A 10,142-nucleotide genomic window follows, 5' to 3' on the forward strand; every position below is an offset into this window, starting at 1 on the left:
ATATCCAATAAATTACTTGATCTAAACCACGTGGTCCTTCGTAATTTTGTTCCGACGAATAAGGCCACAAGCCGGCCTATCTATAGGAGCAAACATTTGGTCCTTCGAGCCGGATCTTTTGAATCTTGCGAATACCGGTATTTTTAGTTTTGAGTTTTTCACTTCTTCGGTTTAATTTCGTCGTGGTTTAGATTGTAGTTTATTGGATAAAAACAAAGAACATTGTTGAATGCTATTGTGGTTTCATATTGCAAATTTTGTTTGTCGCGTATAGTCGAATTGTGTTTGTCGCGTATAGCCGGGTGAATAGTTTGCTTGATTTTGTCGCACTTGGTCCGTCCGTTCGAGATTGAGCGCTTTGTTTTTTGATTTGATTTTGTGAATTTGTCGGTCGCAGCTGTGTATTTCTTTGGACGCTGATACAAGGTAAATTTTTTGAATCTCATTCGAAGATTAATTACACAAAACTCATTGTTGCTTTGTTGAACTGTTGTCAAAATGAGTCCAAAAATTAACAATAGTCTCGAATTGATGTCGCGTAAATTGGCCATCGAAGATATTCACAAAATATTTGAGCTAAGCCAAGAGGTCTTGGAGAATTCGTCTCCGTCCTTGGTTTCAGCGTTAAAAACGAGAAGTAAATTTTTGGAATCGCGATACAATGAATTTGAAAAATGTCATTTAACTGTCATCTCACGAATGTCGCAATCAGAACTAGAAYCYCAGACTAAGATCCGACAAATTGTGAATGACGAATATTTTGGAATTTTAGAAGTGTTGGCCGAWCTTTCAKAGCCGGTAGTCGAAGATAAGCCCGTTGATTTGTGTAATAGTGCGTTAAAACTCAACGTTCGCTTACCAAAATTGGAACTTTTCAAAWTTTCTGGGGATTTTAAATCGTGGCAAACTTTTATTGATTTGTTCGACAGCTTGGTTCACAGTCAATCGCAATTGTCGAATATTGAGAAATTTCAATATCTCATTTTATCGCTCACGGACGAGCCTTTAAATTTAYTAAAATCGATTCCTTTAACCGCTTCCAATTATTCGGTTGCTWATGACACATTGGTCAAGCGGTACGCGAATAAGAGACTTCTCGCGACAAATCATTGGCATGCTTTGGTGTCCTACCCTCCACTACAGTCGGAAAACCCTATAGAGTTACGGAGGTTAGTCGACACATTTTGTGAAAATCTCTGCATTTTGAAAGGTTTAGGTTTCCCAACCGAGTTTTGGGACTTCATCGTCGTAGATTTGATATTAGGAAAATTAGACAAGCAAACTCGAAAACGATTTGAGTTGCAACTCCGGTCTTTTGAAATTACGTCTCTTGAGAAGATTAAAACCTTTTTGGAGCAGGAAGTTGTTGCACTGGAAACTATAGCTGTTTCACAACAGGTGTCGTCAACTACAAATACATTTCGGTATTCAAAAGTAGCTCATGGCACTTCGTCAAAATCGCGTTATGATTCTGCTCCAAAATCTGCATTTGTCGCAACTTCACATAAAGTTTCGTTGCCGTCGTCTTGTTCTGTTTCTTCGTCGTTTAATTCGACTTCGTCGACTGCTTTGTCAACGTCGGTACAGCAATTGTCTTGTGGGTTGTGCAAGCTCGCACATTCTATTTATCGTTGTCCTTCATTCTTGGCAAAAGATCGTTACCTTGTTGCAAAACAGGCTCAGTTGTGTCTCAATTGCCTGCGCCCATCTCACGTTTCGTCGTCCTCCACTTGTAAGGAGTGTCAGCAAAGACATCATTCGTTGCTTCATTTCGAAAAAACTCATGCCTCTATCGTTAACTCTGTCTTATCGAATTCTGAAACTAAGGCGGTTCGAGGGGCTGTAAGTGCTAACACCTCCGTAGTATTAACATCGTCATGTCCCGTGACTACCGTCTTGTTGTCTACCTACGGTACTTGTTGAGGTCCAAGACAATAATGGAAAATATCATGTGGTAAGTGCCCSGTGCGATCCGGGATCTCAGGCTTCATMCATCGTGGATCATTGTCGAAAAACGTTGAAGATACCCTGTACCRCTGTAAGTCATGTCCCGTGACTACCGTGTTGTTGTCTATCTACGGTACTTGTTGAGGTCCAAGACAATAATGGAAAATATCATGTGGTAAGDGCCCDGTGCGATCCGGGATCTCAGGCTTCATTCATCGTGGATCATTGTCGAAAAACGTTGAAGATACCCTGTACTTCTGTTTCTTCCCCTATCTTTGGTTTGGGTCATACACCATCGGGTGCCTCCAATGGAATTTCCATTTGTAAAATTCGTCCCATTAATAGTTCGGTCAGTCCACGGACATTAAATGTTATCTCCATTCCTCGTATTTGTTCGTCATTGCCCAATGTTGAGGTCAACCCTTCGAAATGGAGACATCTTCAGAGCTTACAACTTGCAGATCCCCATTGGTACAAACCCGGTCCCATCGACATGCTTCTCTTCTCGGTGCCGATATCTACCCTGCTCTCATTAAAACAGGTGTCACATCAAACGGTGCTGGTCAGCCAATAGCCATTGAAACAATTTTCGGTTGGATGATCCTTGGTCCAACGGGTTGTTCCCAGCAAATTTGTTTGCCAATCGCTCCAGTTTGTTTGTCACGTCGTTTGAACCACGTTTGGACGACACTCTTAGAAGATTTTGGGAGCTCGAAAGTGTACCCGAGGTGAGAAGTTTGTCTGCGGAAGATCGTAAGGCTGAGTTTATATTTCAACGTTCTCATTCTCGCGAAGTGAATGGACGTTTTGTTGTGTCGTTACCCTTCAAAGGGGATCATCCGCCCAACTTTCAAAATTCWCTTAGAATTGCTGATTATCGTTTTTTGTCACTCGAACATCGTCTGTCAGGAAAACCTGATCTTCGAGCTTTGTACGGAAACTTCATGCAAGAGTACATCGACTTGGGACATATGTCTCTTGTGCCACAAGATCAAACAATTTCTTCAAATTCATACTTTATTCCTCATCATGTTGTTGTTAAAGAGCAAAATGGAAACAAAAAAATTCGCGTAGTTTTTGACGCATCGGCCAAAGACTCCAATAATTGGTCGTTAAACGATTCTCTACTTGTCGGTCCAAAATTGCAAGATGACATTGTCGCTATTTTACTTCGTTTTCGATCTCGTGCAATCGCTTTCACGTGTGATGTTAGACAAATGTACCGTCAAATAATGGTTGAACCTGATCATCGTAAATATCAGTTCATTCGGTGGAGGTCTTCGCCTTCACATCCTATCGAAACATATCAGCTCAACACTGTAACGTATGGTGTTTCATCTGCTCCATACTTGGCTATTCGGACTTTGCTTCGACTGGCTGAAGAAGGTCAAACATCGTTTCCCCTGGGAGCTTCAGCGATTAAATCCAATTTGTATGTTGACGATTTCGCATGCTCTTCTGATTCGGTCGAGTCTGCTCTTGAACTCCAGAATCAATTGATATAGTTGTTGAAGGTTGGTTGTTTTGAGCTTCGGAAATGGTCGAGCAATCATCCTGATTTATTGAAAAATTTTCCTTTGTCGCACTGTCCACAGAATCTCACGCTGGGAGATTCTGGACCCTCTGTTAAAATTCTTGGTCTTCAGTGGGGTTCTGTATCTGATTGTTTTTCCTTTACAGTCAAAGTTATGGAATCATCCTGCACAAAACGCTTGATATTATCGGAAATCGTCAAAATCTATGACCCCTTGGGGTTTTTGGCTCCATTGACATTGTTTGCCAAACAACTCATTCAACAACTGTGGTCTTTGGGTTTGGACTGGGATGACACTCTCCCTTCGGATCTTCGATGTCAATGGGATCAATACAAATCGGAACTTCCACTATTAAAGTCACTTAATGTGCCTCGACATATGGTACCAAGGGCAATGGTTACATGTGAACTTCATGGCTTCTGTGATGCTTCACAATTTGGGTATGCCACAGTAGTGTACTTTCGGTGTGTTGATTCGGTGGGTCACATTTGTGTGAACTTTGTTATCGCCAAATCTAGAGTAGCGCCTCTAAAGATCATTTCGATTCCTCGTTTGGAATTATGTGCAGCGTTGTTATTGTCAAATTTAATTGTTTTTGTTCAAAAGACATGTCAAAATGTTATTTGTATTGATCGTGTTTTTGCCTGGAGTGATTCGTCGGTTGCTCTCACTTAGATTTGTTCATCTCCTCACAAATGGCGTACATTTGTGTCTAATCGTGTTACGCACATTCAGGAACGTGTTTCTCCTGAATGTTGGCATCATGTGAAATCGCAGGACAATTCTGCTGATCCCGCTTCTCGTGGTCTCCTTCCTGGCCAGGTTTTGTCATGCTCCCTTTGGTGGGCGGGTCCCGAATGGCTCTCCTGTCCCACAGATCAATGGCCTGAGCTTCAAGTTGCAGCCCCTTCCATTCCCCTACCATTGATTTGGAGGAAAGAACAACCGTTCTTGTCGCTCTCGTAGAGCCCTCATGGGTTGAAAACCTTCTAAACAAATTTTCTTCATTGCGGAAAATACAGGGTATCGTCGCTTATTGTTTCCGCTTTAAATATAATTGTCGTTCGTTGGACAAGCGTTCTGGTCCTCTCTTGGAGAGTGAACTTCACAATGCTCTTATGCATATTGTCAAAGTGGTTCAAAGCAAGGTTTTTGCACAACCGATTTCTAGTTTGAGTCAAGGGACTAAATGTTCCAAACCTCTTCAGAAACTCTCACCGTTTCTTGATGAGGAAAACATTATTCGCGTCGGTGGTCGTATCTCTCATTCCGACCTAGCTTTCTCGGCCAAGCATCCGGCTTTGCTATCACGCCACCATCGGCTTACGGAATTGTTAATTCGACAAGTCCACAACAAAAATTGTCATCCTAGAATAAACACCACAATTTTTTTACTTGAACAAAATTTTTGGATATTGTCTGCTCGTCGAACTGTTCGTCATTGTCTGTCAAAGTGCTAMCGATGCTTCCGCACCAAAKCGAGACCTTTAAACCCTCCAATGGGTGATTTTCCTCTTAGTAGAGTTTCGAAAGTTAAACCGTTTAGTTGTGTTGGGGTAGACTTTGGTGGTCCTTTCACCATTACTGCGTCTCGGGTGAGAGGTGTCAAGCTCCTCAAATCTTATTTAAGTCTTTTTGTTTGTTTTGCCACTAAGGCCATTCACGTGGAGATCGTCTCGGATCTTTCAACGGATGCATTCATCGCCGGTTTACGKCGATTTATTGCTCGTCGCGGTAGATGTGATCGTATATTTAGCGATAATGGTACCAACTTCGTGGGTGCCAATCGAGAACTTTGTCGTCTCATGCGATTTGCCGTGGACAGTCAGTCTATCGAGTGGTCGTTTAATCCGCCTTCTGCGCCCCACTTTGGGGGCTTATGGGAGAGCGGCATCAAATCGGTTAAAACGCATATTGCTCGAGTTGTTGGATCGCAAGTTTTAACGTTTGAGYAGTTGTATACTCTCGTGGTTCAAATTGAAGCTTTGTTAAATTCTCGACCACTGTGCCCTTTGAGCAATGATCCGAATGATTTGCGGTCATTAACACCCGGTCATTTTTTAACTCTTGAACCTCTGACTGCCCCTCCGAACCCAGATTTAACACATTTGAAAATTTCCAATTTGTCGCGATGGCAATTAGTYCAACGAATGCAACAAGAGTTTTGGAAACGCTGGCACAATGAGTACCTACACACCCTGTACCAGCGCAGAAAATGGGCAGTTGCACCTCTGTCTTTGGTGGATATAGGCTCTTTGGTCCTCTTAAAGGACGAACTGTCCCCTCCTTTGCAATGGAAGATGGGACGCATTGAATCAATTCATCCGGGTCCGGACGGTCACGTGCGCGTCGCTACTATTCGTACGTTATCGGGTTCAATTAAACGACCCCTTGTAAAAATTTGTCCATTGCCTTAGATAGGATTTCACTTGTTCTTTGTTCGTTTTTTTTTTTTTCGTTTTGTCTTAAACTTCAATTTGTGGTATTATTTGAAAAAACCGTTTTGTAAACGTCATTTTGGTAGGCGGTATGTTTCGTGCCGTCATGACACCCGTTACCAAGTTGTCGTCATGATACCCGTTGCCAAGCTGTCGTCATAACAACCGTTGTCAAGTCGTCGTCAAGTTAGAAAATCAAGAGAGTCGTCGTCGTCAAAGTTTGTTGTAACAACGACTGGGTAGCGTTTTTTTTTTTTTGCAAACTTGTTGTTAGAATCATCTTCGTGTTGTTAGAATCATCTTCGTGTTGTTAGAATCATCTTCGTATTGTTAGAACCATCTTCGTGGTAAAACAACTGTGTAGTGTCGTTTGGAAGCTTGTTGTTAGAATATCTTCGTCGTCATCCTCCTCCAACTACCATCGACCTTCGACTCCCCACCGGGCATAGAAACCAGACCGTCCCCAGCCTTTCGACTCTCCGCCAGCAACCGGAACCAAGGCACAGTACCGTCCCCATTTGCGTTTAATTTTGGCTTTAACTTCGTATTGTAAATATTGTTTGATATCCAATAAATTACTTGATCTAAACCACGTGGTCCTTCGTAATTTTGTTCCGACGAATAAGGCCACAAGCCGGCCTATCTATAGGAGCAAACACTATTCATTAACAAATAGTTTGACAGGGTGTTTTATCCCATCGGAAAAATCTATCAATACCATTTAGATATTAATCCTTTTCGTAGTTAATTATTAATGTTTAATTTATTATAAATATTGGAAAAAATTATTAAATATAAATCATATAAATAAATCAAACTTGTTGATAAATTGAAAGAGTTGCAGTTGAATGAATTGGCCAAGCTTCATGAGGCCAAAATTTTTTTATTTCTTTATATTGACATGTTGCACATATTTGATATTCATTCTCCTATTAAAGTAATATTAGAACAAATTAAATCAAGTGTCGCACTAATAATAGTAAGTATGTAACCTCCTTATACATATTACCTTTTTTTTACCGAACAAAGAAGTTTGTGAAATTAATAACATATGTAACACAGTATACAGATCTCAGAAACCGTTGCCTGCAACTATTTTAAATTTTAACTTGTTCTTTATTCTATGCTTGTGTTGTTGGCAACACTGACTGTCAACCTATGCTGCAAAACAAAACACAAGAAAAACAACGATAACATGGGGGTGCCGCATGAATGGAGAAATTGGAAACATAATTTTAAATTTCCCGCTAAGCATACACCCGAGATAGTCAACAATGTCAACCCAAATATGGCAAAAATTGCATAAATAGCATGCGCAGTTTTGTGAAACGGTTGACGGTGGTGATAGTTTAAATGTTTTATAATTCGTTGATTTTTGCGTAAACATCGCGTTAACCTCATCACAGAACAGGGATATTTAGGTAAGTAATATAAGATTTTTAGTAAATTGCAGTGATTGGAGCCCGTGAAAGGTCAGTGGATTATTCCTGTGCAACAGCGTTGCTTACCGCAAGAGTTCTTCAAATTTCCAAGAGATCAACGAAAACAGCAGCTTTGGAGAACAATTTGTAACATCGAMCCTGGCGTTCGATGTGAAAATTTTCATATATGCGAAGGTCACTTTCAAGTTTCAGAGTTTTTAGGTTTTTTAGGGTTCTCTTTGTCCTTTTGCCGTTCCAAAAGCTGGTGTCTTCAATGACCGGGTTAATAAAAAACACTGTAGAGCTGAAGTAGAAACTGAAAACTTAGAACATTCCTCTTGTGATGTTACAAAAAGTTTAAAGGTTCTGAAATGTAATGTGAGTGAAACTTCCTTCATTAGCGAAGCCAGATTTAGCCGTGAATGAGCAATGTCAAAATTTTGAATTAGTTAAACGAAATTTGCCAACTAGATGAGGGGATTTCTACTTATTGCGAAAAAAATACAAAGGTACGTTTTCTTTTTGTTCTTCTAATTGTTAACGTTATATTATTTTCGGTTTCTGAATGGTGAGAACAATTTATGGAAAATTTATCAGTTTTTTACAATTATTTTCTACTTCGATTAGATGAAGCAAATCACGTTTGTACCTCTGTAAACTGTCATATGAAACTGGGAAGTATTTTTTTAAATGGAAAATGTGTTTAAACGACTATTCTCACCTGAGGATGACCACTTTGTGGTTGAAACGCGTTGTGTTTTAAATAAAAATTTGGTGTGACAGGTTTAATCGTGTTTTTGTTTATATATTGAAATTAAGTTGTACATGAAAGAATTATATTATGTACATAGTATTTTGTGTATTATGTAATATATTGGTATTTTATAAAAGAGTGTGTTACTTCCTTAGTCCCAATAAAAGATATTGATTTTAGAGGTTTTATACAAACTTTGATTACACTTACTCAATTTTTGTATAAAACTAGTACTTAATGCAAACTATAAAATACCTGGAAATTTAAATTACGCGGGGCATTCCAATATGGCGCTTAGTTACACACCCGATCACTAGAGGCGCAATCGGCATAATTTGTTTCCTTAAATTAACACGGCGCTGTCGCTTCTTTATCTATCTGTTCTGTGAACGATAAAAAGCAAGATAAGATAAAATGGATTTAAATCAGTTAATAAACGAGTTCCGACAGTTGCAAATCGTACGCAAGAATTTGAACAGGGGTCGCCGGTCTTTTGGGCCACAATTGTTGAATCAACTCTTCCAAATAATTCGTCACAGCGCAGGCAGTTGATGATTTTACAAGAAGAAGTCGAGACTTACCATAAAGACAATGATTCCATTGAAATTAACCTTCAGGCTTACATAAATAAACCTGACCCGTTAATTATATTTGAGAATATTGAAGAAACAAATGGTTTTAAAATTGCATTTCGCCATTTCATGGAGTATGGGTAAATAATATCTATTCTTAATCTCATGTCATGATTTTCTTTCACTTTTTTCTTTGCAGTAATCCAGAAGCAACAACATAGAAGAAATCCAATGGTTTTGTACTTTTTTTGCAAATAAATATGTAAATATCAATCAAAGTGGTTTAATATTTTGTCTTTTCAGATAAACATACGTTTAAAAACAAAGCAAAAAATCGCATAAAAACTGATGTTCGATAATTAAAAATGTTTTTTTTTTTACTTTAAAATATTAATTTGTTTAGAACAAGTGTTTTGTCTAAAATTTGTTAGATTATAGTGAATTTTATAATATTAAAATCATTTTATATCAAACGGGTTGTCGTTTTCTGTGTCGTATGGTGAAGGGGCTTCATCTATTTTTGACATATGTAGTTCTATAATTATGCTAATCCTCTATTATTGCTATAACAGGGTAAAATCGCATATAATCCTAATTTAATAATAAATAGTTTTTCTTTTAAAGTCGTTAACCTTGTAAAACAGCACTATGAATTCGTGGACGTAGTCGAAGCGAATTCGCTTGGACGAAGCCATATTCACTTTTGTGCTCAAGTGGTCCAACAGAAAAACAGGGCAAAACCTTTGAAAAAAATGTTAATTTAAAAATATATCTTAAAAACGGGGATCTTTTCACGATTTTTTCTGCTTTTTTGTGTTTACCCTTGAAAATCGGGGTATTTTCCGTAAAAAGTGGCTGTGTGCCAGTGACGGCTCGTCTGGGACGGCAGGGTCGGCCCGGTCGTACCAAATAACGTAAAAGTACGGAAAATATTTTTTAGTTAATATTTAAAAAAAAAAATTATTCTTAAGCACTTTGGGTAATATCTTTCGTAATTTACTACAATTTAATATTTTTCACTCGTTCGGTCAGTCCAGTACGATCTATACGCGCTATTAGTGTGACGTCAGCAAGGTACGTGACTGTACCTTTGAAGCTAAACAAATAGAAGTTTATTTCTTGAATCCTGGACGTGTAGGGAGATTGTTTCTAAGCAAATAGTTGCTATGAAAAATGTGTGTCGTTTCGTAATGGTTTTAACAATTATAGTCAACATTTCTGTAATTTAATCAGTTCTAACCTCACTTTCTGTGTACGTCAAAAATATGTGTACAGCATTGCCAGAATGTTGCAAACGACAGGAGTGGATAGGTCGTACCAAAACAAAACAAAATAAAAAATATTAACATTCACATAATGTGTATTTGGCTGAGAATATGAATTATTATTTGTTTACAAGTAAATATAAATATCTAGTAAAAAAATCTATCATCAATTTGGTACTCTAGTATCACAACTGGCAACACTGTATGTTT

At 38.6% G+C, this 10,142-nt stretch overlaps 2 protein-coding genes across 12 annotated transcripts in view; one reads left to right on the forward strand and one right to left on the reverse strand.

Moving 5' to 3' along the window:
* LOC123004632 (zinc finger protein 728-like) overlaps nt 1-10,142 on the reverse strand; it is a 39,768-nt gene that overhangs the window by 19,832 nt on the left and 9,794 nt on the right. The window contains exon 1 of one of the 11 annotated variants that reach the window (XM_044397973.1): nt 7,429-7,611. The exons of the other annotated variants lie outside the window; for them this stretch is intronic. The gene's annotated coding sequence lies outside the window, so the exon portion shown is untranslated. Of the gene's footprint in view, nt 1-7,428; nt 7,612-10,142 lie in introns of those variants that run through there. 11 annotated transcript variants of the gene reach the window in all.
* LOC123005302 lies at nt 4,982-8,990 on the forward strand. The gene is made up of 3 exons (XM_044398984.1): nt 4,982-5,843; nt 8,546-8,807; nt 8,867-8,990. The coding sequence occupies exons 1-3, from the start codon at nt 4,982-4,984 to the stop codon at nt 8,886-8,888; spliced, it is 1,146 nt and encodes a 381-aa protein (XP_044254919.1). The 3' UTR covers nt 8,889-8,990.

This window comes from Tribolium madens, unplaced genomic scaffold (assembly GCF_015345945.1).
Source record: "Tribolium madens isolate multiple individuals breed KSU strain unplaced genomic scaffold, Tmad_KSU_1.1 Scaffold_20;HRSCAF=117;Tcas5.2_LG4, whole genome shotgun sequence".
In the NCBI taxonomy this organism is placed as follows: domain Eukaryota; kingdom Metazoa; phylum Arthropoda; class Insecta; order Coleoptera; family Tenebrionidae; genus Tribolium; species Tribolium madens.